Source organism: Trachinotus anak, unplaced genomic scaffold (assembly GCF_046630095.1).
Source record: "Trachinotus anak isolate AG129_WGS33_773 ecotype Australia unplaced genomic scaffold, CSIRO_AGI_Tana_v1 ptg000005l, whole genome shotgun sequence".
NCBI classification, from domain to species: domain Eukaryota; kingdom Metazoa; phylum Chordata; class Actinopteri; order Carangiformes; family Carangidae; genus Trachinotus; species Trachinotus anak.
In genome coordinates this window covers 5425161-5452325 of record NW_027273856.1, presented here as the reverse complement: position 1 = coordinate 5452325, position 27165 = coordinate 5425161, and the positions used below count along the sequence as shown (strand labels likewise).

Here is a 27165-nt window from a genome sequence, read left to right as displayed (position 1 = left end):
CTTCCACAGCCCAATACACAACACATCTGTGTAGCTGTGTTTCTGACTCAGAAGAGAATAAACATAATTCTTGAGCCACATAACGACCAGTGTGAGTGAAGCACAGACAGCTACACTGATAACAACTGAAGCTTGAATGTAATTCACCAGAGGTCAGTGGGTCAGTGGGTTCATGAGGTGAATTGATTGAGATGTACAGACTCGTCTGACAACAGCTTTTGTTTTTTATCAACTGTAACTTACTGAAATAATGAGAGCTGAGGTGAACCAACATGGCCGCTCTAGTTCTGCCTCAAGAAGAGAACAACAACATGATGTGTTTGTCTCAGTGTGTTTGTGTTTCTGTCTCTGTGTGGTTTGTGGTTTGTTGGTCAGATTAATCAGAACAAAATGACTTTTTTTATTTTTAAATTTACAGTCAGGGACTCAGCGTTGAAAACTATCTCATGGTTTCACTTTACAATGAATCAATAATCAATTTTATCTATGAGCAAAATGTGCTTCATGTGAAAAATAACTAATAATTTCATGTTAAAATAACAACAACAAATTAATGAAAATATAAATTATAAAATGAACAAATCATAATGTAAAATTTCCTATAATACGACAAAAATCATTACCTTGGGTTTTGGTGAATGAATAATCATGATTAACTCTCCTAATATGTTAGAGATTTACAAAATTCCACAGTTTTATTCTCCATACTCTCATGTTGAGACTTCAGTTTGTATTTAGTCTCGTGTGAACGCTCTGAAGACTGAAAACACTGTTAGAATCAGTGACAGCTGATAAAATGGGACCTGATCAGAACGAAGGAGCTTTAACGTCGGCTGCAGAGCAGAAACCCACACAGCCCGTCTGCTGCAGGAAAGGAAGTGTTGATTCGTTGTCAACAGTTTTTTCTGAGTCCTAATAACCACTGAGAGCAGATTCATATCTGCTGCTGTACACACTCATGAACCCCCCTCCCTCTCTGTAGTTTGTCTCTTAGTGACACTTTTGTCCACTGAGCCCTCCACCCACACAGAGTTCAATTGAGCCCACAGACCCACAAAGACCACCTGCCTGGACATCTCCTTCGTGGGATGTTTTTAATAGGAATTTGGAGCTTTGGCAACCAAAGGTCACTTTACAGTTGACACTGCCAACAAGTGCTTGTACATAACTGACACAGGTTGTTTGTCAGGACCATCCAACACGACACAAATGAGTTTTCTGATTTGATGTCTCCAGAGTTTGAACAAAGACAAGTTTGAATTTCTCCACTTGTTTAGACGCTGAAGTAAATTGTATTGTATCATTTTAAACATGTTTTAAAAAAAAGTTTGGAGCGTGAATCATGTCACAGACGAAACCTGATAAAAATTATAATTATTATTAATAATTATTTGAGCTAAAACTCTAAATTATTTCAATAAAAACCAGGATGTTTATTAATATATTGACAATGTTACACTCAATGAATTTGACACTCTACAGAAAGTATTAAAAGGCAATAAAAACACAGAAAACATCCAATAATCAATAAAATATTTTCCAGATAACTAATGATTCGGCTTAATTTTCTATTTATATACAAGTTGCAATTAAAAGTGGATATAGAGCATTAAAACAACACTGAAAAACAACAACAAGTTTAAACCTAGAACCTGCAAATATATATTTGTGAAATACAATGTATGTATTCATGATTTTTAGACTGACTATCAGCACCGTGTACAGGATACAGAGCAGAGTCAGAGAAAACATAATTGAAGTGAATGAAATAAAGTGAAGGAACTTTAAGGGTTAAAATCTCAGCTGAGGAGCTCTGTGGATTTGTACTTTTGTGTTTCCATCACAGCTGTTCAACAACAGATGACAGTGTGTGTTACTAAATTCACCACCAACCTGAATGTGTTTGTGGGGACATGATTGTGTTGTGTTTGTGCATCACGGTGACACAGATATTTTTTGGGCATTTTTGCCTTTATTAGACAGGACAGTAGAGAGTGACAGGGGCAGAGAGGGGGAACAACATGCAGGAAAGGGTTGGAGCGGTTGAGAGTTGAAGCGGCCAAAACGCAGGTGCTCTTAGTGGGGGAACTGAAAATAATGATAATAACCCAAAGATGAAGAGATGAAATAATAAATGACTCCCCTCTGCAGGCTGACAGTCACCTTCATCTTCTTCTTCAGCAGCAGACATTTGAAGACTGAACACAAACAACATGTTGGAGACTGAAGGTCTCAGTTTGACCAATCACACACTGAAACATAGAAGCTTGTGACACTTTAATGTTGCTGCCATGGAATGATCATTTCACTGTTGAACTCATGAGTTTGTGGTTTTTCTTTCCCCTTTAAAACCTCCCACTCAGAGGAAAACCACACAACAGCTTCAGCTGAGCCGCCAATCAGCAGCAGCCTCATCTGTGGGCAGCAGGGGCTGATGGGAGGTTTGAGGAGGCGTCAGAAACCACGTGGCCCTGGTCTGATCTCACAGCTCGTCCTTGTTTGTCCTCAGCTGCATCAGAGCTCCACTTCTCCCCAGGTTCACCAGAGGAAACACCACTGCACAAAATGCTTTTCCTCCCAGCTGCTGCTCTGTGCTGTCTGTGTTCAGGTGAGTGTTTCCAGCCAATCAGGAGCCAACAAAGTCCACCTGTGACAAACACTGTCACACTGACCTTCATCTACCTGTCTGTGTCTCTACAGCGCTGGTTGCCATGGCAGCAGAGCTGATTCAGGACCAGTTATCATTGACCAGGAGAGTTGGTGAATCAGTCTCCTTCAGCTGTGGAGGAACTGACCAGTGTGACTATGATTATGTATTCTGGTACCAGAAGAAAGAGACAGAAACATTCACAGTCATACTTGATATTAACAAGAATAATGGAAAGATAGACTCAAGCTACGGTCATCCTCAGAAAGATGATTTCACATCTGTTAATGAACAGAACGGCTGGGAGCTGAAGATAGACAAAGTTAAACTCTCTCATTCAGCCTCCTACTACTGCTCCTGTTGGAAGGATGCTCCCCACAGTGAGAAATGATCCCTGCAGCCTGAACAAAAACCAACAGATGAACAGATGTCAAACAGAGTTTGTGACAGGAAGAGAGCAGTAAACCACAGCCCAGGTTGACATATTTCACCTCCAGCTCAGACACGTTTTCTTGACTTTTCTATGATATTGATTCATATTGTGATCAGATATTTGAGCAGGTTTCCTGTTGTTCCACACAGTGAGGACAAAGAAGAAACTCAGAAGCACAAGAATAAAACAAGATGAAGAGAAAACAATGAAAGGAACTAAATGAATAAAATCATGATGGTGCTTGATGAAGAGTCAGAGGATCAAAGTTATTACACTTCATCAACAAAACACTGGACTTTATCACAGGAGACCGCTGTTCATTTCATCTCCAACAGAGTCACTGCTGATTTTTTTAAAGCGTCACCACCATCGTTCCCTGACCTCAACTTGATTATTTGTGTAACCATGGCAACGGGGCCCATCTAACCTGAACCAGGTGTTTATTATTGTAACCATGGTGACGAAGGTCCTGTGATGTTAACCAAGTACTTATTTGAACCCAAACCAGGATCTTCACCTAAACGAACCAAGTTGACCACAGCACTGTCACAACATCAAAGGGTCAGTTTGATTTATGTGTCAGCAGTGGGTTTTACTCCGGGAACACACTGCCTGTGTTGGGTGTGTGTGGCGGCTGCGTCGCTGACCTGCTGCAGAGAAACACGTGTGTGTGTGTTCACACCGGCTGTGTGTCTGCTGTGTCACTGCTGCTTCCAGCTCTGTCTCTCTACATAGAATTTGTAGGTGACTTGAATGTTGGATTTGTTTTCATTATAAATTAATTTCTGATTTATTTTTGACAGAAAATGTCTCTAAAACACCACAGTCTCCACATGCAGCTGCTCACATGCTTCAAATATATATTGATATTTTTTCATGTCTGTGTCATATTCAGATTCAGACTAGACAAAGACAACTGTAGTGAAAGGCCTCAGGTTTATGTAATGTTGCTGCTATGATGTCACTATGACATCAACAGATCTTTTCTCTGTCTAACTTTTCTGGTTGAAGCTCGTCACATGAGAAAAACAGGTGAAATATCGAACCTCTAGATCACGTGATGTGCACGCACATGTCACACATCCAGTGTGTTCCTGTCCATAAGTTTATCTGTGGTGTCTCTCCTGGAGCTATAGTGGTGACAATTCAGGAAACACTCCGATGGGTCTAATCAGAGGGAGGGGACAAAGGACTTATATGGTCATTTAGGTTGGAGGACTTGGAGGGTTAGGGTTGGGTTAGTTGGAGGACTTGGTTTGGGTTAAAATAAGCACTTTGAAGTTAAGATGAGGCTTGTTGTCATGGTTACAATAATAACCACGTGGTTAAAGTTATAGAATGGAAACTCCTGTGTTTAGGTCCAGGATCCCTTACAAACATCTTTACAAATGTCAATGTGGTGAAAAGTCAGAGGATCAGCAAAGTTATTCCAGTTCATCCTGAGGGGACCATGAACGTCTGAAGCAGTTGAAATGGGAATATTTGTTGAGATATTTGAGTGTGAAGAAAAAAGAAAAGAGAAGAAGAGACAGTCATGTTGATCTGAACATTAGAGAAACACATGATGGAGCTGAAATATGATCCTGGTTCATAATGTGGACTCGTTCACCTCAGCTGACACATTCAACAGCAGACAGGTTTTTGTATCAGTCTCTTTCACTGTGGGAGGATGGTACTACCTCATCTTTGGCTCTGGAGCTAAACTGTATGTAACAGGTAAGAACAAACATTTATTTTCCTTCAGTTGTTTTATTGAAGAAGGTGAAAATGTGTTTTCAGTCAGTTTCTGCTGCTTCAGACTTTACATGTTAGTTTGTTCATAGTTAGTACAAAGTTCCTGATGCAGCCGTTGTTCAATGAAAAGGTTCAATCATTAGTAAAAAGATGTTTAAATCTCACTGCACAGCAGAAGGAATTCTTTATTTCTGCTGGAGCTCAAAAGGCTTTGAAGAGTCCAAAAAGTGTGATATTGTAAGTGCATTGTGGATTCTCATCAGCTGCAGCTTCATGAATCATCAGGCTGCTTTTCTTTCCTCTCTTCTCTCTGCTCAAATCAATTGACTTGTACATGAAGGACTGTGGAGGATTTTCCTGCTCAGTTGACTTTTTGTACAAAATGTCCAGTTAATCAAAGTGAATTTCAGTGATGAGCAGGATTCTTCAGATTCACTCTGGTTCTTCAAAGTTACATGTTTTTAAACCTTATTTTCCTTGATGGGAAATAATATTTCTAATAATTCGAAATAAATAGTAAATTTATTCAGTTGTTGTCTGATGATAAATGAATTTTATATCAAATATTCATATTAACAACAACAAAAACAAACACTTAATATGAGGAAAAATATATGTATTTTAAAATATTAAATTTATATTTAAAAAGACGGTGTATGATTAAATAATTATGAGTAAAGGTTCAATTAATTAATAGACTGACATATGGATTTTCTATGGATATAATATATCATGCAGGATGATATAAACTATAGATCTATACTTCCACAGTATATCTTACAGTAATTCTCAGTAAATATAATGTTTAATTTGTTCATCAAATGAATGTTAACATACTTTATATAATGGCGACTGTGTGTAAATGTGAATTGTAAAACAATGTGAATTATATTTGGAATTGTTTAAATATAATTAGTCTATATATTGTTTTTTATTTCAGGAGTTAGGTGGTAATAACTATAAATATTTCTTTGACATAAACATGTTTTTAGTTTGATTTAAAATTGATCTAAAATTATCTGAGTAAATATTTTAATCATATGATAATCATCAATAGATGATACATTTATCATTTCATAAATTTTTTCTATTTATGTAAGAATAAAATATACCAAAACCTCTGTAGGTATAAGAAAAATCAAAAATACATGCACACTTTAATTATATATATTGTCAGAATATATAATGATGAATGTTTTTTGTTCTTTATATTTGTAAGAAAATCTGGTAATTTTATACTTAACATGAAATATTTGGTTAATACTGTATAACTCATGAGTGTCAATGTATTTTAAATAATAGTAAATATGTATTTTTGTTAAAGATATACTTGGATACTTGGATACTTAAATATTGTAAATATACAAATACTATAATGTCACATTTATTCTGAGCTTATGATTTATAAAAGTGAAACATGAATATAAAGAATTTAAACAGTGTTTCCATCTTTGACTTTCTTGAACTTGATCTTTCTCTGATGATATACATAATATATAACCATGATATATAGCTCAGTAAATATATGTGAAGGTGAATCCAGGATATGTGGGGACCTTTGTGCTGTATGGATGAGTAGTTGAGTGATCAGAGTCCATGTAGTTTCCAGGATCAGACTGAATGCAGTGCAGTGCTGGAAGCTGCTGTTGACTGTGTGAATGTGTGTCTGTGCTGCTTGTTGCTGCTGTCAAGCTTCAGATGAGCAGGTAGTGAAGCCCGTGGTGAGCGTGTACCCAGCAGCACCCAGAGCCCACCTGGAGGGGAAGAGCTCCCTGCTGTGTCTGGCCTCAGCCATGTTTCCTCCTCGGGTCCAGTTCTCCTGGAAAAGACAGAAGGAGGGTGGTCCTCTGGAGGAGCTGCCCCCTGCTGAGGGAGAGCAGCTGGAGCTCACAGAGTCAGGACGCTCCGCCGCCATCTTGCTGATCCATCAGCCAGAGAACAGCACATATAAATACAGCTGCTACGTCAAGCACGAGGGGGGAACGGTGGAGGCCCCAACACAACAAGGTGATGAAGGCTTGGTGACTGTGTTGAGCAGTGATTCAGCTTCATGTGGAGACGCTGTCAAAGAGAGCAGAGGAGCAGAGCACTGACATTTCTCACTGCAGCTCCAAACATTTGACTCCTCTTGTGTTTCAGAGGTTCCAGCTCCAGCAGCCTCCTGTCCTCCAGAGAGAGAGCCAGCACACCCGGCAGCTCTGCAGCAAGCTCCCTGTAAGATCACCTGCTGCCTCTCTGCATGGACAGCTCCAATGTTCTGCTGCAGTTAGGGCTGCATATCAGTCTGTTCACTTCCTGCTCATCACTGAAGGATTGAAACATACACTCCCTGATTGTGTTAGAGTGTCCAACAGCACAACAAACCCCAGTCACAGAGCTTTCACTGCACCATCCTGACTAATAACATGTGTTGGGGGCACTATACTAAATGTGGGGCTTTGAGGGAGCTACAACAACTTTAGGGACTGTATCTTAAAGCTCTACTCATTCATATTTCTACATTAAGAATGAATCTAATGACTGTGTGTAAGGTCAAAGGTCAGAGATGACTTTATTTAGCTTGTTGTTGAGTTTTTCTGCCCCCAAGTGGCTGCAAAAAGAAAATCAGTGAATCCAATTTCAAGCTCATAACAACCTGTGTCTTTTTCTATCTGGACTTTCCATTTGATCCTGGAGTGATTTGAATTGTCATAAACACTTGACAGAAGAAGGTGGTGAAGGCTTGGTGACTGTGTTGAGCAGAGATTCAGCTTCATGTGGAGACGCTGTCAAAGAGAGCAGAGGAGCAGAGCACTGACTGATTTCTTTTTGAATCCTTTTCTGTTGCAGTGGGTGCCCTGGATCCTCTCCAGCCTCAGTGCAGGGTGAAGCTGCTCTGTCTGCTGTACACAGTGCTGATAGTGAAGAGTCTGGTGTACTGCTGTGGACTCTCTCTGCTGATGAGCCTCAGGAACAAGGGACTGTCCACCAACGGCACACATGCTGACTGACTGTTTTCTGCTCGCCTTTTCTCACCATCACTTCATCTCATTTATCTCTTCGATCACTGTTCAGAAATTTATGTGAAATGTATCTTTTTATGTACACATTAGATACAGTCATCCTAAAAATATAAAAACATATAAACACATATATTTTCACTTTTTAAATGTATATTATTTAGTATTATATTATGTCGATGCTGTATTTTATTACCACTTTTAATGATGACTTGTTTAATAATAGAAAATGTAGCTGAATAATTTGTTGCTTGGTAGATATATGATTGTTCATGTTATTTTTTTCTTGTCTTGTTTTTCATTTTAATACATTTTAACCTGACAGTGAATTTTTTGTCAAATTCTTTCAGTGTTATTGTTTCAATAAATAAATAATTACAGTGTTTTTGGATTGTTAACATATTTTTAAACATTTCCATTTGACTTCGGAGCAAATCATCAGAAAAATGAAAAACTATATTGACTATTTACACTGACACCTATGTGTAGCTTGACTCTGAGTGTAAATAGCTCTCTCTCTACTTTCACACGGTCTCAAGAACAAAGGCAAAGGATGATATGAACAGTGGCACAGAGCCAAACAAGCACAACAACACTAAGAAAGATAAGCAAACTTCAGCAAATTTGTCACTATTTAATACAAACAAGTAGGTGTGGCTGTACCTTGAGGTTCAGTGCTGGTTCCCCTGATCATTTAGGTTGTATATTAATCATCTTTGATCATTGTATCTGTGTGGATGTAAAACTCTATGCTGAAGACACTACAGGTATAAAAAATTATCAAACTTATTATATTTATATTTTATTTATTTATATATATATATATAATTATATTTATCTAACACGTTTAAAGACTGAAATCATAAAATTCTTCACAAAGACACAAGTTATACACATTTTGAAAAAGTAAAATGTATGTTGTATAGTAATATATAACACAGACACAATACACTCATAAGCTGTTTTTGAAACATGCTAAAAACGAGATTTTTTGGAAATTTAAAAATAAAACTGTCAATCACTAAACATTTAGGACACAGAGGCATTTCAGTGTCATCATTGTGTCATCTCTATAAATAATATTTAAATAACCATAGTCTCATTTTCTATCAAGAGAAAACCTGACCCAACCCTTAACTTTTTACGAGCTGAGGCCGACGTCATTCAATTTACCCATAAGTTGTTGTGTATCTTATCTACACCGACTGAAACTAAAGCAGCACAATGACACTTTCAGTTTTTTATCAGTGTTTAAACCAAGTGTTTTAACAGCTTCTAGAGCCCAAAACACATAACGACCAGTGTGAGTGAAGCACAGACAGCTACACTGATAACAACTGAAGCTTGAATGTAATTCACCAGAGGTCAGTGGGTCAGTGGGTTCATGAGGTGAATTGATTGAGATGTACAGACTCGTCTGACAACAGCTTTTGTTTTTTATCAACTGTAACTTACTGAAATAATGAGAGCTGAGGTGGAACAACATGGCCGCTCTAGTTGTGCCTCAAGAAGAGAACAACAACATGATGTGTTTGTCTCAGTGTGTTTGTGTTTCTGTCTCTGTGTGGTTTGTGGTTTGTTGGTCAGATTAATCGGAACAAATGGACTTTTTTTATTTTTCAAATTTACGGTCAGGGACTCAGTGTTGAAAACTATCTCATGGTTTCAATTTATACTCTGTGAAATGTAAATTTCATTGAATTGATAATCAATTTTATTGATTTTCAAAATGTGCTTTAATAATTTCATGTTAAAATAAGAACAAATTAATGAAAATATAAATTATAAAATGAACAAATCATACTGTAACATTTCCTATAATACCACTAAAATCATTACCTTGGGTTTTCGTGAACGAATCATGACGACGAACTCGCCTAATGTGTTAGAGGTTTACACAATGACAGTTTTATTCTCCATACTCTCATGTTGAGACTTCAGTTTGTAATTAGTCTCGTGTGAACGCTCTGAAGACTGAAAACACTGTTAGAATCAGTGACAGCTGATAAAATGGGACCTGATCAGAACGAAGGAGCTTTAACGTCGGCTGCAGAGCAGAAACCCACACAGCCCGTCTGCTGCAGGAAAGGAAGTGTTGATTCGTTGTCAACTGTTTTTTCTGAGTCCTAATAACCACTGAGAACAGATTCATATCTGCTGCTGTACACACTCATGAACCCCCCTCCCTCTCTGTAGTTTGTCTCTTAGTGACACTTTTTCCACTGAGCCCTCCACCCACACAGAGTTCAACTGAGCCCACAGACCCACAAACACCACCCGACTGGAGGTCTTGTTCGTGGGATGTTTTTAACGGGAATTTGGAGCTTTAGCAACCAAAAAGCTCCAAATTCCCCAAATTCCAACACGACACAAAGGAGCTGAGCATCCTGACAGCCTGGTGAATGAAGCTGTCCTTTAGCCTGCTGGTTCTGGCCCGGAGACTCCGCAGTCGTCTTCTGATGGAAGGTGGTCTCGTCATCGTTGCTGATGAGACCTACCACAGTCGTGTCGTCTGCAAACCTGATGAAGATGTTGGAGCTCTCTTTCAGTGTGCAGTCGTGGGTCAGCAGGGTGAAGAGGAGGGGGCTCAGCACACATCCTTGGGGGGCCCCTGTGTTCAGAGTGATAGTGCTGGAGGTGTCGCTGCCAGCCTGTACAGACTGCGGTCTCCCCGTCAGGAAGTCAGTTGCACATCGAAGTATTCAGCCCCAGCTGGTCCAGTTTGTGAATGAGCTGTTGGGGATGATTGTGTTGAATGCTGAGCTGAAGTCGATGAACAGCATTCTAACGTAGCAGTCTTTCGTCTCCAGGTGTGTGAGGGCTGAGTGAAGGGCAGTGGAGATGGCATCATCGGTTGAGCGGTTGGACCGATATACAAACTGGAAAGGGTCCAGGGAGGAGGGGAGGGCAGACTTGATGTGCTGCATGACGAGCCGCTCGAAGCACTTCATAAGGATGGGAGTGAGTGTGACCGGGCGGTAGTCATTGAAGCAGGAGGGAGACGTCTTCTTCGGGACCGGGATGATGGTGGTGGCTTTGAGGCATGTGGGGACAACAGCCTGGCTCAAAAGAATTTTCTGATCTGATGTCTCCAGAATTGAACAAAGACAAGTTTGAATTTCTCCACTTGTTTTAATGCTGAATTGAATTTTGTTGTATCATTTTAAACATGTTTTAAAAATAAGTTTGGAGTGTGAATCATGTCATAGACGAAACCTCATAAAAATCATAATTATTATAAATAATTATTTGATCTATTTTTGATTTTAAGACTGACTATCAGCACCGTGTACAGGATACAGAGGAGAGTCAGAGAAAACATCCCTGAAGTGAATGAAATAAAGTGAAGGAACTTTAAGGGTTAAAATCTCAGCTGAGGAGCTCTGTGGATTTGTACTTTTGTGTTTCCATCACAGCTGTTCAACAACAGATGACAGTGTGTGTTACTCAATTCACCACCAACCTGAATGTGTTTGTGGGAACATGAATGTGTTGTTGTGTTTGTGCATCATGGTGACCCAGAATTTTTTTTCCTTTTAAGATATTTTTTGGGCATTTTTGCCTTTATTAGACAGGACAGTAGAGAGTGAAAGAGGCAGAGAGGGGGAACAACATGCAGGAAAGGGTTGGAGCGGTTGGGAGTTGAACCGGCCAAAACACAGATGCTCTTGGGGGGAACCTGCTAAGAGCATCAAGACCAAGAAACTTTTCACTCCATCAGTTCAGAGAAACAGAGAAGTCTGGGAAAATTTAGAGAAAAGATGAAAATAATGAGAATAAACCAAAGATAAAGAGATGAAATAATAAATGACTCCCCTCTGCAGGCTGACTGTCACCTTCATCTTCTTCTTCAGCAGCAGACATTTGAAGACTGAACACAAACAACATGTTGGAGACTGAAGGTCTCAGTTTGACCAATCACACACTGAAACATAGAAGCTTGTGACACTTTAATGTCGCTGCCATGAAATGATCATTTCACTGTTGAACTCATGAGTTTGTGGTTTTTCTTTCCCCTTTAAAACCTCCCACTCAGAGGAAAACCACACAACAGCTTCAGCTGAGCTGCCAATCAGCAGCAGCAGCCTCATCTGTGGGCTGCAGGGGCTGATGGGAGGTTTGAGGAGGCGTCAGAAACCACGTGGCCCTGGTCTGATCTCACAGCTCGTCCTTGTTTGTCCTCAGCTGCATCAGAGCTCCACTTCTCCCCAGGTTCACCAGAGGAAACACCACTGCACAAAATGCTTTTCCTCCCAGCTGCTGCTCTGTGCTGTCTGTGTTCAGGTGAGTGTTTCCAGCCAATCAGGAGCCAACAAAGTCCACCTGTGACAAACACTGTCACACTGACCTTCATCTACCTGTCTGTGTCTCTACAGTGCTGGTTGCCATGGCAGCAGAGCTGATTCAGGACCAGTTATCATTGACCAGGAGAGTTGGTGAATCAGTCTCCTTCAGCTGTGGAGGAACTGACCAGTGTGACTATAATGATTATGTATTCTGGTACCAGAAGAAAGAGACAGAAACATTCATAGTCATACTTGATATTAACAAGAATAGTGGATACATAGACTCAGATTATGGTCATCCTCAGAAAGATGATTTCACAGCTGTTAACAAAGAGAACGGCTGTGAGTTGAAGATAGACAAAGTTAAACTCTCTCATTCAGCCTCCTACTACTGCTCATGTTGGAAGAGAGGTTCCCACAGTGAGAAATGATCCCTGCAGCCTGAACAAAAACCAACAGATGAACAGATGTCAAACAGAGTTTGTGACAGGAAGAGAGCAGTAAACCACAGCCCAGGTTGACATATTTCACCTCCAGCTCAGACACGTTTTCTTGGCTTTTCTATGATATTGATTCATATTGTGATCAGATATTTGAGCAGGTTTCCTGTTGTTCCACACAGTGAGGACAAAGAGGAAACTCAGAAGCACAAGAATAAAACAAGATGAAGAGAAAACAATGAAAGGAACTAAATGAATAAAATCATGATGGCGCTTGATGAAGAGTCAGAGGATCAAAGTTATTACACTTCATCAACAAAACACTGGACTTTATCACAGGAGACCGCTGTTCATTTCATCTCCAACAGAGTCACTGCTGATTTTTTTAAAGCGTCACCACCATCGTTCCCTGACCTCAACCTGACTGTTGGTGTAACCATGGTAACGAGGCTCATCTAACCTGCAGCAAGTGTTTATTATTCTAACCATGGTGACGAAGGTCCTGTGATGTTAACTAAGTACTTATTTGAACCCAAACCAGGATCTTCATCTAAACTAACTAAGTTGACCACAGCACTGTCACAACATCAAAGGGTCAGTTTGATTTATGTGTCAGCAGTGGGTTTTACTCCGGGAACACACTGCCTGTGTAGGGTGTGCGTGGCGGCTTCGTCGCTGACCTGCTGCAGAGAAACACGTGCGTGTGTGTGTCAGGGGTGAAAGTAGTTTTAAATTCTTGCTGGTACTTTGTGGAAAAATCAAACGTCCCAGTACAATAAATCCAACGCACCTATCCCCTCAGTAAGTACTGTGTTTAAGAAGTAAATTAAATTGTCTGATGCCCTGGACTTCATGTATTTTGATGCCGGCATCAGTAAGAGAACTAGCTTATAAGCTATACACGGAGCTAACTTAGCCCATTTTCCACCGGTCAAAAAACCTGCTAAGACCCGTGAACATCTGGCTTTTGTTGGTAGTGATGAAGGGTTTAATCGCAGTTAATTTGCAGGAGACACTGGTATTTGTTGGCTCCTGCTGTGATTGGCTCCAATCGTCATTGATGTAAACACAAAACCCAGGTGAATCCACTATTTTTCGCCTCTTTTCCTGCTGTAACGTGTCTCAGAGGACACAGACACACACCTGTCACCTGCCCAGCACGGTGCCGTTACACCAGAACCTCTGAAGCTCTGAAAGTTTTAAAAATACACAACCACAGATCGAAACATCTCATACGGAGGTTCCGACACTTTCACAACTTTTCACAACTTTCACCAGTTTGCAGGGCGGCTAGCTGCTCACTCTTCCTCCACTGCTTCTGTGTGTGTGCTCTGAGTGCAGTGATGACATCACTCCCTGCAGTTGTGTGTGTCCTGAGTCTGAACAGAATATATACCTATACCTGCTAATTTTAGTGGAAAAAGGGTATTTGATGAGAGGATGAAGGGGAACTATCCTTCTGGTCATGAAAAGAAGGGAAACGTCATGAGTGAATAACAATGATTATCTATTCATACATTATTCTCTAATTATAATAACATCACACCGTTGGTATTGCAGCCTCTAGGAAAGACACATGTTGGGAGGGAAGGTTTAGCTAACCAGCAGTAACACTGAGCGGGAGAACCACTGATGCTGGTACATTCCACACTTTAACACTGTTACAGCTTTAGGGGCGGGGTATGCTAAGTGGGGGTCAAAGTGCGTCACCAGTACCCTGTTTAAGGCCACGCCCAAAAAAATGCTCAACACAAAAATTATTAAACACAGTTTAACGGTATAACTGCACAATTCAGTACCACACAAGTTTCACGTTTCACACGTTTTCAGGAATAGTTCTCCAACATATATATTGATTTTATAAACAAATCTGTGAATTTGCTTAACAGGATCTGTAAACGTAGTGTTGCACGTCTCGAAGGCTGGGCTCATGGGAGACCACCGGACTCTCTCCCAGGGGAGGGGGAGAGAAGCAGGGCAAGAGCCCTGAGGAAGAGAGGGAGCTGTCAGGACAAGGCTCCGTCCAACATGGACCAAAACACAGCACGGACGGTTCAGAAGCAATTCAGAACGAGTTAAGAGCAATTTATAAACAGACAAAGTGATGTTCAAGACTGCACATTGCTAGCAGATCTATTTTGTTGCCTAAAGTGCGGCCGTGACTGGTTCTGAATTTGGGCTTTAGCAGGCAGCTGCTCTCCCCTCTCCCTGGTACTGCGTACGCCACTGAATCTTTTACTGGGACGCAGTACCGGGCCGCACCGGCTTACTTTCACCCCTGGTGTGTGTGTGTTCACACCGGCTGTGTGTCTGCTGTGTCACTGCTGCTTCCAGCTCTGTCTCTCTACATAGAGTTTGTAGGTGACTTGAATGTTGGATTTTTTTTCATTATAAATTAATTTCTGATTTATTTTTGACAGAAAATGTCTCTAAAACACCACAGTCTCCACATGCAGCTGCTCACATGCTTCAAATATATATTGATATTTTTCATGTCCGTGTCATATTCAGATTCAGACTAGACAAAGACAACTGTAGTGAAAGGCGTCAGGTTTATGTAATGTTGCTGCTATGATGTCACGATGACATCAACAGATCTTTTCTCTGTTTGTTTTTGCTGGGAGGAGCTCGTCACGTGAGAAAAATAGGCGAGATGCTGAAAGTCTAGATCACACCATACAGCCGCGAGGCTCCGCTCTAACCCGTTAACATCAGCACTGAAATGAAAACTTAGACGTTCTGCAGCTGCCACACACACGTCACACATCCAGTGTGTTCCTGGCTTCAAGTTTATCTGTGGGTCGGGACAAAGGACTTATATGGTCATTTAGGTTGGAGGACCTGTTGGTTTCATGATGTGACAACACTGTGGTTAATGTTTGGTGAGGTTTAAGGAAAGATCATGGTTTGGGTTAAAATAAGCACTTTTAATTTGAGGTTCGATGAGCCTTGTCGTCATGGTTACAATAATAACCACGTGATTAAAGTTAGAGAACGATGTTGGTTAAAAGAGGCAGCATTAAATATCAGTTTGAAGCAGCTGCTTGTCTCATCATTATCAGTAAATCCAGATCTCCATGACCTCATGTCCCAGGTGGTCAGAGCTCCTGGTCTTCACTCAGCTGATCTGGGTTCAGGTCTTCTTTTAGGAGAGGATGGTGTAACTGTTTTCTCTTTCTTCCTCTGTTCAACAAGTGATGAAGACAGGATTTGAATTCACATGTTGTGTTTTACCAAACCTGCATCTGAACCACCTCAGCTATCAGGACTTTCTCAGCTACATCAGCTCTCAACTGTTGGTTTGTCAGTATTTTTCTTGTCAAAATACTTTTTTGTTTTTCACGTCTTCAGATTTGGACACTTCTTGACTCTGCTGGTGAATCACATCCACAGAATGGGTCTTTGAGGATTATTAAATCAGATTACTTCAAAAACTGAGTCCAGGACCACAGGGAGAGAACCAGTAATCCTGACCACATGACCATGTGGGAAACCTGATAGTTTTCAGCATGAGAGCTGCATAAAAAGCAGCTTTGCTGAAACTGAAGTTGTGCATTTGAATCATTTCTTCCTCACTTCAAAATAAAAACTAAACAGCAACTACCTGATACTTTCCCAAAGCTTGAACTGAACCTGGACCATCAAGGTGAAAACCAGGAGTTCAGACCACGACACCACCCAGGACAGGTGGTCTACATGCTCTCAGTATTGTTGTGTATATTTAATGTGTTTGAGGAGAATTCTTCTTCAGACCTGATTATTATCTGTGTCAAACCCCTCATAGAGCTTCTGCTAAAAGAGGATTTGTAACAGTGAGGTTGTGTGTTTGAATCCTGTTGTGGTCTTCAGTCTGGTCACATGGGCTGTGTTTGACTCTGCTGGTAACTCACAGCAACACAACTGTTCAGCCAGGAAAACATTATTGAAGTGAATGAAATAAAGTGAAGGAACTTTAAGGGTTAAAATCTCAGCTGAGGAGCTCTGTGGATTTGTACTTTTGTGTTTCCATCACAGCTGTTCAACAACAGATGACAGTGTGTGTTACTAAATTCACCACCAACCTGAATGTGTTTGTGGGAACATGAATGTGTTGTTGTGTTTGTGCATCATGGTGACGTAGATTTCTGATCTGCTGTCAGATTAAAATCAAGACCAAGAAACTTTTCACTCCATCAGTTCAGAGAAACAGAGAAGTCTGGGAAAATTTCTAGAAAAGATGAAAATAATGAGAATAAACCAAATATAAAGAGATGAAATAATAAATGACTCCCCTCTGCAGGCTGACAGTCACCTTCATCTTCTTCTTCAGCAGCAGACATTTGAAGACTGAACACAAACAACATGTTGGAGACTGAAGGTCTCAGTTTGACCAATCACACACTGAAACATAGAAGCTTTTGACACTTTAATGTTGCTGCCATGAAATGATCATTTCACTGTTGAACTCAGCAGAGTTTGTGGTTTTTCTTTCCCCTTTAAAACCTCCCACTCAGAGGAAAACCACACAACAGTTTCAGCTGAGCCGCCAATCAGCAGCAGCAGCCTCATCTGTGGGCAGCAGGGGCTGATGGGAGGTTTGAGGAGGCGTCAGAAACCACGTGGCCCTGGTCTGATCTCACAGCTCATCCTTGTTTGTCCTCAGCTGCATCAGAGCTCCACTTCTCCCCAGGTTCACCAGAGGAAACACCACTGCACAAAATGCTTTTCCTCCCAGCTGCTGCTCTGTGCTGTCTGTGTTCAGGTGAGTGTTTCCAGCCAATCAGGAGCCAACAAAGTCCACCTGTGACAAATACTGTCACACTGACCTTCATCTACCTGTCTGTGTCTCCACAGCGCTGGTTGCCATGGCAGCAGAGCTGATTCAGGACCAGTTATCATTGACCAGGAGAGTTGGTGAATCAGTCTCCTTCAGCTGTGGAGGAACTGACCAGTGTGACGGAACTTTAGTATATTGGTACCAGAAGAAAGAGAGAGAAACTTTCACATGTATTCTGTATTTTGATAAGAGTGATGGTGAAATTAACAAAGGTTACAATCATCCTCAGAAAGATTTCACAGCTGTTAGCAACGAGAACGGCTGTGAGTTGAAGATAGACAAAGTTAAACTCTCTCATTCAGCCTCCTACTACTGCTCATGTTGGAAGGATGCTCCCCACAGTGAGAAATGATCCCTGCAGCCTGAACAAAAATCAACAGATGAACAGATGTCAAACAGAGTTTGTGACAGGAAGAGAGCAGTAAACCACAGCCCAGGTCGACATATTTCACCTCCAGCTCAGACACGTTTTCTTGACTTTTCTATGATATTGATTCATATTGTGATCAGATTTTTCAGCAGGTTTCCTGTTGTTCCACACAGTGAGGACAAAGAGGAAACTCAGAAGCACAAGAATAAAACAAGATGAAGAGAAAACAATCAAAGGAACTAAATGAATAAAATCATGATGGTGCTTGATGAAGAGTCAGAGGATCAAAGTTATTACACTTCATCAACAAAACACTGGACTTTATCACAGGAGACCGCTGTTCATTTCATCTCCAACAGAGTCACTGCTGATTTTTTTAAAGCGTCACCACCATCGTTCCCTGACCTCAACTTGATTATTTGTGTAACCATGGTAACAAGGCTCATCTGACCTGAACCAGGTGTTTATTATTGTAACCATGGTGATGAAGGTCCTGGGATGTTAACTAAGTACTTATTTGAACCCAAACTAGGATCTTCATCTAAACGAACCAAGTTGACCACAGCACTGTCACAACATCAAAGGGTCAGTTTGATTTATGTGTCAGGGGTGAAAGTAGTTTTAAATTCTTGCTGGTACTGGAAAAATCAAACGTGCCAGTACAATAAATCAAATGCACCTATCCCCTCAGTAAGTACTGTGTTTAAGAAGTAGACGCCCATGCACAGTCACGTACTGCTGAGAGTGAAATCCCTGATCGTTAGCTCACACACAGCTTGTTCAATCTGTTCTCTGTGTTGTTGAAATTGAACGAAACAACATGAAACACAACTGCTTATTCTGCTCTTGATTTTATTTGGGACATTTCACAATGAATGGAATGACATTAAAGATTCCTTAAAGCAGAAAAACATATGAGTTCTGAATTTGCCATACCACAGAAAAATGGCATATTAAACCCCCTGCCAAATTTGAATGAATGAAAATATTGCAAAATATATAAAATTAGGTTTCAAACTTGTGAAAAAATAAGCAGTATTATCAACTCTGGAACGCTGGGGGCGTGTCCGCTGGAGGCACTGAAACCACGCCCACCGTCGGGAGAGCTTCCGCATCTCTTAACGGTCTCACAAATTTATGCTGAAAGGAAACATGACTGCGTCCAACAGCTATATTGATTGTACACACACACACGTGTTGTATATATTTTCACATTACAAATTGCTCTAAATTGTCTGATGCCCTGGACCTTTTCTATTTCAATGGCGGCATCTGTAAGCGGTAAATAGCGTATAGGCTAAACACGGAGCTAACTTAGCCCATTTCCCACTGGTCAAAGAACCTGCTAAGACCTGCAAACATCGGGCCTTTGTTGGTAATGATGAAGGGTTTAATCGGCATTCACAGCCGGGTTAAATGAATTTGCAGTAGATGTGGGTATTTATTGGCTCCTGCTGCGATCAGCTCCGATCGTCATTGATGTAAACACAAAACCCGGGTGAATCCACTAATTTTCGCCTCTTTTCCTGCTGTAACGTCTCTCAGAGGACACAGACACACACCTGTCACCTGTCCAGCACGGTGCCGTTACACCAGAACCTCTGCGGCTCCACTGAGCGTGATGATGAAAGAGTGAGCTGCAGCTCTGAAAGTTTTAAAAACACAACCACAGATCGAAACATCTCATACGGAGGCTCCGACACTTTCACAACTTTCACCAGTTTGCAGGGCGGCTAGCAGCTCACTCTCCCTCCACTGCTTCTGTGTGTGTGCTCTGAGTGCAGTGATGACATCACTCCCTGCAGTTGTGTGTGTCCTGACTCTGAACAGAATATATACCTATACCCGCTAATTTTAGTGGAAAAAGGGTATTTGATGAGAGGATGAAGAGGAACTATCCTTCTGGTCATGAAAAGAAGGGAAACGTCATGAGTGAATAACAATGATTATCTATTCATACATTATTCTCTAATTATAATAACATCACACCGTTGGTATTGCAGCCTCTAGGAAAGACACATGTTGGGAGGGAAGGTTTAGCTAACCAGCAGTAACACTGAGCGGGAGAACCACTGATGCTGGTACATTCCAGACTTTTAAACCGTTACAGCTTTAGGGCACACCCCTGGTGTGTGTTCACACCGGCTGTGTGTCTGCTGTGTCACTGCTGCTTCCAGCTCTGTCTCTCTACACAGAGTTTGTAGGTGACTTGAATGTTGGATTTGTTTTCTTTATAAATTAATTTCTGATTTATTTTTGACAGAAAATGTCTATAAATCACAACAGTCTCCACATGCAGCTGCTCACATGCTTCAAATATATATTGATATTTTTTCATGTCTGTGTCATATTCAGATTCAGACGAGACAAAGACAACTGTAGTGAAAGGCTGTAGATCATGTGATGTGCACGCACATGTCACACAACCAGTTTGTTCCTGTCCTTAAGTTTATTTGTGGTGTCTCTCCTGGAGCTGTAGTGGCGTCAATTCAGGAAACACTCCCATGGGTCTAATCAGAGGGTGGGGACTAACAGAGGTCTCCTGTGTTTAGGTCCAGCATCCCTTACAAACATCTTTACAATTGTCAATGTGATGAAAAATCAGAGGATCAGCAAAGTTATTCCAGTTCATCCTGAGGGGACCATGAACGTCTGAACCATGTTGAAATGGGAATATTTGTTGAGATATTTGAGTGTGAACAGAAAAGAAAAGAGAAGAAGAGACAGTCATGTTGATCTGAACATTAGAGAAACACATGATGGAGCTGAAATATGATCCTGGTTCATAATGTGGACTCGTTCACCTCAGCTGACACATTCAACAGCAGACAGGTTTTTGTATCAGTCTCTTTCACTGTGGGAGGATATGGTTACTTCATCTTTGGCTCTGGAGCTAAACTGTATGTAACAGGTAAGAACAAACATTTATTTTCCTTCAGTTGTTTTATTGAAGAAGTAGAAAATGTGTTTTCAGTCAGTTTCTGCTGCTTCAGACTTTACATGTTAGTTTGTTCACAGTTAGTACAAAGTTCCTGATGCAGCCGTTGTTCAATGAAAAGGTTCAATCATTAGTGAAAAGATGTTTAAATCTCACTGCACAGCAGAAGGAATTCTTTATTTCTGCTGGAGCTCAAAAGGTTTTGAAGAGTCCAAAAAGTGTGATATTGTAAGTGCATTGTGGATTCTCATCAGCTGCTGCTTCATGAATCATCAGCTGCTTTTCTTTCCTCTCTTCTCTCTGCTCAAATCAATTGACTTGTACATGAAGGACTGTGGAGGATTTTCCTGCTCAGTTGACTTTTTGTACAAAATGTCCAGTTAATCAAAGTGAATTTCAGTGATGAGCAGGATTCTTCAGATTCACTCTGGTTCTTCAGAGTTACATGTTTTTCAATCTTATTTTCATTGATTGGAAATTATATTTCAAAAGTTTATGCTGGAAAACACAGTAAATTAATTCAGTTGTTGTCTGATGATAAACGTATTCTATATGAAATATTCATTTTAACAACAACAAAAACAAACACTTAATATGAGGAAAAATATATGCAATGTACAACATTACATTTAATATTCATTCAGATGATATAATATGAAATAATTATGAGTAAAGGTTTAATTAATAATAGACTGACATAAAGATTTTCTATGGATATAATATATAATGTAGGATGATATAAACTATAGATCTATACTTCCAAAGTAATTCACGTTAAATATAATTTGTATAATGTTTAATAAAATATATACCTAAACCTCTGTAGGTATAAGAAAAATCAAAAAAATATTCACACTGTATTTTTAATTATATATATTATCAGAATATATCATGATAAATTTTGTTTTAGTTTAGTTTAGTTTTAGTTTTTTGTTCCTCATACCAGTCATAAAATCATGTAATGTTATTCTTAAAATGAAGTATTTGGTTAATACTGTATATCTTATGACTGTCATTGTATTTCAAATAATAGTGAATATGTATTTTTGTTAAAGATATACTTGGATACCTGTATACTTAAATATTGTAAATATACAAATACTATAATGCCACATTTATTCTGAGCTCATGATTTATAAAAGTGAAACATGAATATAAAGAATTTAAACAGTGTTTCCATCTTTGACTTTCTTGAACTTGATCTTTCTCTGATGATATACATAATATATAACCATGATCTATAGCTCAGTAAATATATGTGAAGGTGAATCCAGTATATGTGGGGACCTTTGTGCTGTATGGATGAGTAGTTGAGTGATCAGAGTCCATGTAGTTTCCAGGATCAGACTGAATGCAGTGCAGTGCTGGAAGCTGCTGTTGACTGTGTGAATGTGTGTCTGTGCTGCTTGTTGCTGCTGTCAAGCTTCAGATGAGCAGGTAGTGAAGCCCGTGGTGAGCGTGTACCCAGCAGCACCCAGAGCCCACCTGGAGGGGAAGAGCTCCCTGCTGTGTCTGGCCTCAGCCATGTTTCCTCCTCGGGTCCAGTTCTCCTGGAAAAGACAGAAGGAGGGTGGTCCTCTGGAGGAGCTGCCCCCTGCTGAGGGAGAGCAGCTGGAGCTCTCAGAGTCGGGACGCTCCGCCGCCATCTTGCTGATCCATCAGCCAGAGAACAGCACATATAAATACAACTGCTACGTCAAGCACGAGGGGGGAACGGTGGAGGCCCCGACACAACAAGGTGATGAAGGCTTGGTGACTGTGTTGAGCAGTGATTCAGCTTCATGTGGAGACGCTGTCAAAGAGAGCAGAGGAGCAGAGCACTGACATTTCTCACTGCAGCTCCAAACATTTGACTCCTCTTGTGTTTCAGAGGTTCCAGCTCCAGCAGCCTCCTGTCCTCCAGAGAGAGAGCCAGCACACCCGGCAGCTCTGCAGCAAGCTCCCTGTAAGATCACCTGCTGCCTCTCTGCATGGACAGCTCCAATGTTCTGCTGCAGTTAGGGCTGCACATCAGTCTGTTCACTTCCTGCTCATCACTGAAGGATTGAAACATACACTCCCTGATTGTGTTAGAGTGTCCAACAGCACAACAAACCCCAGTCACAGAGCTTTCACTGCACCATCCTGACTAATAACATGTGTTGGGGGCACCATACTAAATGTGGGGCTTTGAGGGAGCTACAACAACTTTAGGGACTTTATCTTAAAGCTCCACTCATTCATATTTCTACATTAAGAATGAATCTAATGACTGTGTGTAAGGTCAAAGGTCAGAGATGACTTTATTTAGCTTGTTGTTGAGTTCTTCTGACCCCAAGTGGCTGCAAAAAGAAAATCAGTGAATCCAACTTCAAGCTCATAACAACCTGTGTCTTTTTCTATCCGGACTTTCCATTTGATCCTGGAGTGATTTGAATTGTCATAAACACTTGACAGAAGAAGGTGGTGAAGGCTTGGTGACTGTGTTGAGCAGAGATTCAGCTTCATGTGGAGACGCTGTCAAAGAGAGCAGAGGAGCAGAGCACTGACTGATTTCTTTTTGAATCCTTTTCTGTTGCAGTGGGTCCCCTGGATCCTCTCCAGCCTCAGTGCAGGGTGAAGCTGCTCTGTCTGCTGTACACAGTGCTGATAGTGAAGAGTCTGGTGTCCTGCTGTGGCCTCTCTCTGCTGATGATCCTCAGGAACAAGGGACCGTCCACCAACGGCACACATGCTGACTGACTGTTTTCTGCTCGCCTTTTCTCACCATCACTTCATCTCAATTATCTCTTTGATCACTGTTCAGAAATTTAAGTCAAATGCGTTTTTTTATTCAAAGGTTAAATACAGTCAGTCTAAAAATATAAAAACATAGATACACATATATTTTCACTTTTAAAATGTATATTATTTAGTATTATGTTATGTCGATGCTGTATTTTATTACCACTTTTAATGGTGACTTGTTTAATAATAGAAAATGAAGTTGAATCATTAGCTGCTTGGTAGATATGTTATTGTTCATGTAATTTTTTTCTCTTCTTCTTTTTCATTTTAATACATTTTAACCTGACAATGAAATTTTTGTCAAATTCTTTCAGTGTTACTCTTTCATTAAATAAAAAAATCACAGTGTTTATGGTTTTATTAAGATCTTTTTTTTCATTTGGCTTTGGAGTTTATCATCAGAAAAATAAAAAACTATATTGACTATTTACACTGACCCCTACATGTCACTTGATTCTGGGTGTAAGTAGCTCTTACTCTACTTTCACAGACTGTCCAGAAAAATGGTACAGGATGATATGAATATAGGCACAGAACCAAAAAAGCACAACACTAAGAAACATGAGCTAACATATGGTAAATATTTAGATATTTAATACAAACAAGTAGGTGTGGATCTACCTCCAGATTCACTGTTGGGTCCACTGATCATTTAGGTTGCATATTCATCATCCTTTATCATTGTGTCAGTGTGGATGTAAAACTCTACGCTGATGACACTGTTGTTTACACACATGAACAATCAGCAAATCAAGCTCCTGTGAAACTACAGTTGTTATAAAAATGATCAAATAGCAGCTTGAACAGTCGGAGCTGAAGTTTAAATGTTGGTAACATGTTGTGTGTGTTTTACTCAATGACGCAATTACAACTTTAATCTTAATACAAAATATCAGTAAACTAAGAATTACATTGATCTAACATGCTGCAAGACAGAATCACAAACTGTTTCACAAACAACCACACGTTATAAAAACACTTTGAAAAAATAAAACATGCTGTATAGTAATATATAACATAGATACAATACACTCAAAACCTGCTTTTGAAACATATTAAATATGAGAAGAAGAGATAAATATAAATTTTCTTTGTATGGATGTTGTAAAATGTTTATGCACGCTAAGATCCTTTCCCACATGTCCTGATGTCTTGTATTATGCTACAATTTGGAGTCAAGCTGAAGAAACTGTTGTTAAAGTGTCAAGAATCACTAACATTTAGGACACAGAGGCATTTCAGTGGCATCATTGTGTCATCTCTATAACTAAGATGTACATAACCATATTTTTCCATAAAGAGAAAACCTGACCAAACACTTTTACATTCTGTGGCCGACTTCATTAAATTTACCCATCAGGAGTTGTGTATCTTCTCTACACTGACTAAAGCAGAACAACAACACCTTCAGTTTTTTATCAGTGTTTAAACCAAGTGTTTTAACAGCTTCCACAGCCCAATACACAACACATCTGTGTAGCTGTGTTTCTGACTCAGAAGAGAATAAACATAAATCTTGAGCCACATAACGACCAGTGTGAGTGAAGCACAGACAGCTACACTGATAACAACTGAAGCTTGAATGTAATTCACCAGAGGGCAGTGGGTCAGTGGGTTCATGAGGTGAATTGATTGAGATGTACAGACTCGTCTGACAACAGCTTTTGTTTTTTATCAACTGTAACTTACTGAAATAATGAGAGCTGAGGTGGAACAACATGGCCGCTGTAGTTCTGCCTCAAGAAGAGAACAACAACATGATGTGTTTGTCTCAGTGTGTTTGTGTTTCTGTCTCTGTGTGGTTTGTGGTTTGTTGGTCAGATTAATCAGAACAAATTGACTTTTTTTATTTTAAATTTACAGTCAGGGACTCAGTGTTGAAAAATCTCTCATGGTTTCAATTTACACCCCGTGAAATGTAAATTTCATTGAATTAACAATTAATTTGACTGTTTAGCAAAATGTGCTTCATGTGAAAAATAACAGATAATTTCATGTTAAAATAACAACAACAAATTAATGAGACTATGAATTATAAAATGAACAAATCATACTATAACATTTCCTATAATACCACTAAATTCATTACCTTGGGTTTTAGTGAATGAATAATCATGACTAACTCCCCTAATATGTTAGAGGTTTACACAATGAGAGTTTTATTCTCCATACTCTCATGTTGAGACTTCAGTAGTTTGTCTCTTAGTGACACTTTCTTCCACTGAGTCCTCCACCCACACAGAGTTCAACTGAGCCCACAGACCCACAAACACCACCCGCCTGGACGTCTCCTTCGTGGGATGTTTTTAATGGGAATTTGGAGCTTTAGCAACCAAAGGTCACTTTACAGTTGACACTGCCAACAAGTGCTTGTACATAACTGACACAGGTTGTTTGTCAGGACCATCCAACACGACACAAATGAGTTTTCTGATCTGATGTCTCCAGAGTTTGAACAAAGAATAGTTTGAATTTCTCCACTTGTTTAGACGCTGAAGTAAATTTTATTGTATTGTGTTTTAAACATGTTTTAAAAATAAGTTTGGAGTGTGAATCATGTCACAGATAAAACCTCATGAAAATTATAATTATTATAAATAATTATTGATCTAAAAATCTAATTTATATCAATAAAAAACAGGATGTTCATTAATATATTGACAATGTTACATTGGATGAATTTGACACTCTACAGAAAGTATTAAAAGGCAAAAAGACAGAAGACATTAAATAATCAATAAAATATTTCTCAGATAAATAATGACTTGGCTTAATTTTCTATTAATATACAAGTTGCAATTAAAAGTGGATATAGAGCATTAAAACAACACTGAAAAACAACAAGTTTAAACCTAGAACCTGCAAATATATTTGTGATATATGATATATGTATTTATGATTTTTAGACCAACTATCAACAGTTTGAACAATCACACACTGAAACATAGAAGCTTGTGACACTTTAATGTTGCTGCCATGAAATGATCATTTCACTGTTGAACTCATGAGTTTGTGGTTTTTGTTTCCCCTTTAAAACCTCCCACTCAGAGGAAAACCACACAACAGCTTCAGCTGAGCCGCCAATCAGCAGCAGCAGCCTCATCTGTGGGCAGCAGGGGCTGATGGGAGGTTTGAGGAGGCGTCAGAAACCACGTGGTCCTGGTCTGATCTCACAGCTCGTCCTTGTTTGTCCTCAGCTGCATCAGAGCTCCACTTCTCCCCAGGTTCACCAGAGGAAACACCACTGCACAAAATGCTTTTCCTCCCAGCTGCTGCTCTGTGCTGTCTGTGTTCAGGTGAGTGTTTCCAGCCAATCAGGAGCCAACAAAGTCCACCTGTGACAAACACTGTCACACTGACCTTCATCTACCTGTCTGTGTCTCTACAGCGCTGGTTGCCATGGCAGCAGAGCTGATTCAGGACCAGTTATCATTGACCAGGAGAGTTGGTGAATCAGTCTCCTTCAGCTGTGGACGAACTGACCAGTGTAGCAACTCTTTTGTATTCTGGTACCAGAAGAAAGAGACAGAAACATTCACAGTCATACTTGATATTAACAAGAATAATGGAAACATAGACTCAAGCTACGGTCATCCTCAGAAAGATGATTTCACATCTGTTAATGAACAGAACGGCTGGGAGCTGAAGATAGACAAAGTTAAACTCTCTCATTCAGCCTCCTACTACTGCTCCTGTTATAAGTTTGCTCCCCACAGTGAGAAATGATCCCTGCAGC

The 27165-nt window shown here is 40.0% G+C and overlaps 2 protein-coding genes and 1 gene segment (V, D, J or C); all 3 read left to right on the top strand.

Annotated features, from left to right (window-relative positions):
* Positions 1-3040: 3040 nt before the first annotated feature.
* Positions 3041-8162, top strand: LOC139621465 (immunoglobulin lambda-1 light chain-like). 2 transcript variants are annotated; one of them, XM_071477988.1, is made up of 4 exons: positions 3041-4796; positions 6507-6821; positions 6954-7028; positions 7644-8162. In XM_071477988.1, exons 1-4 carry the CDS (start codon positions 4658-4660, stop codon positions 7802-7804), a joined length of 690 nt encoding a protein of 229 aa, XP_071334089.1. In that variant the 5' UTR covers positions 3041-4657; the 3' UTR covers positions 7805-8162. The 2 variants fall into 2 exon arrangements, with proteins under 2 accessions (XP_071334089.1, XP_071334088.1); XM_071477987.1 differs by having other exon boundaries at positions 4230-4796; positions 6513-6821; positions 6954-7701.
* An 11958-nt stretch (positions 8163-20120) lies between these two features.
* LOC139621464 (immunoglobulin lambda-1 light chain-like) lies at positions 20121-24086 on the top strand. 2 transcript variants are annotated; one of them, XM_071477986.1, is made up of 4 exons: positions 20121-20636; positions 22093-22401; positions 22534-22608; positions 23224-24086. In XM_071477986.1, exons 1-4 carry the CDS (start codon positions 20498-20500, stop codon positions 23382-23384), a joined length of 684 nt encoding a protein of 227 aa, XP_071334087.1. In that variant the 5' UTR covers positions 20121-20497; the 3' UTR covers positions 23385-24086. The 2 variants fall into 2 exon arrangements, with proteins under 2 accessions (XP_071334087.1, XP_071334086.1); XM_071477985.1 differs by having other exon boundaries at positions 22087-22401.
* Positions 24087-25147: 1061 nt separating this feature from the next.
* On the top strand, positions 25148-27155 carry LOC139622218 (T-cell receptor gamma chain V region V108B-like). The segment is given in 3 exon segments: positions 25148-25193; positions 26627-26725; positions 26818-27155. Coding segments are annotated over 3 exon segments (483 nt in total).
* The last annotated feature ends 10 nt before the right edge of the window (positions 27156-27165 follow it).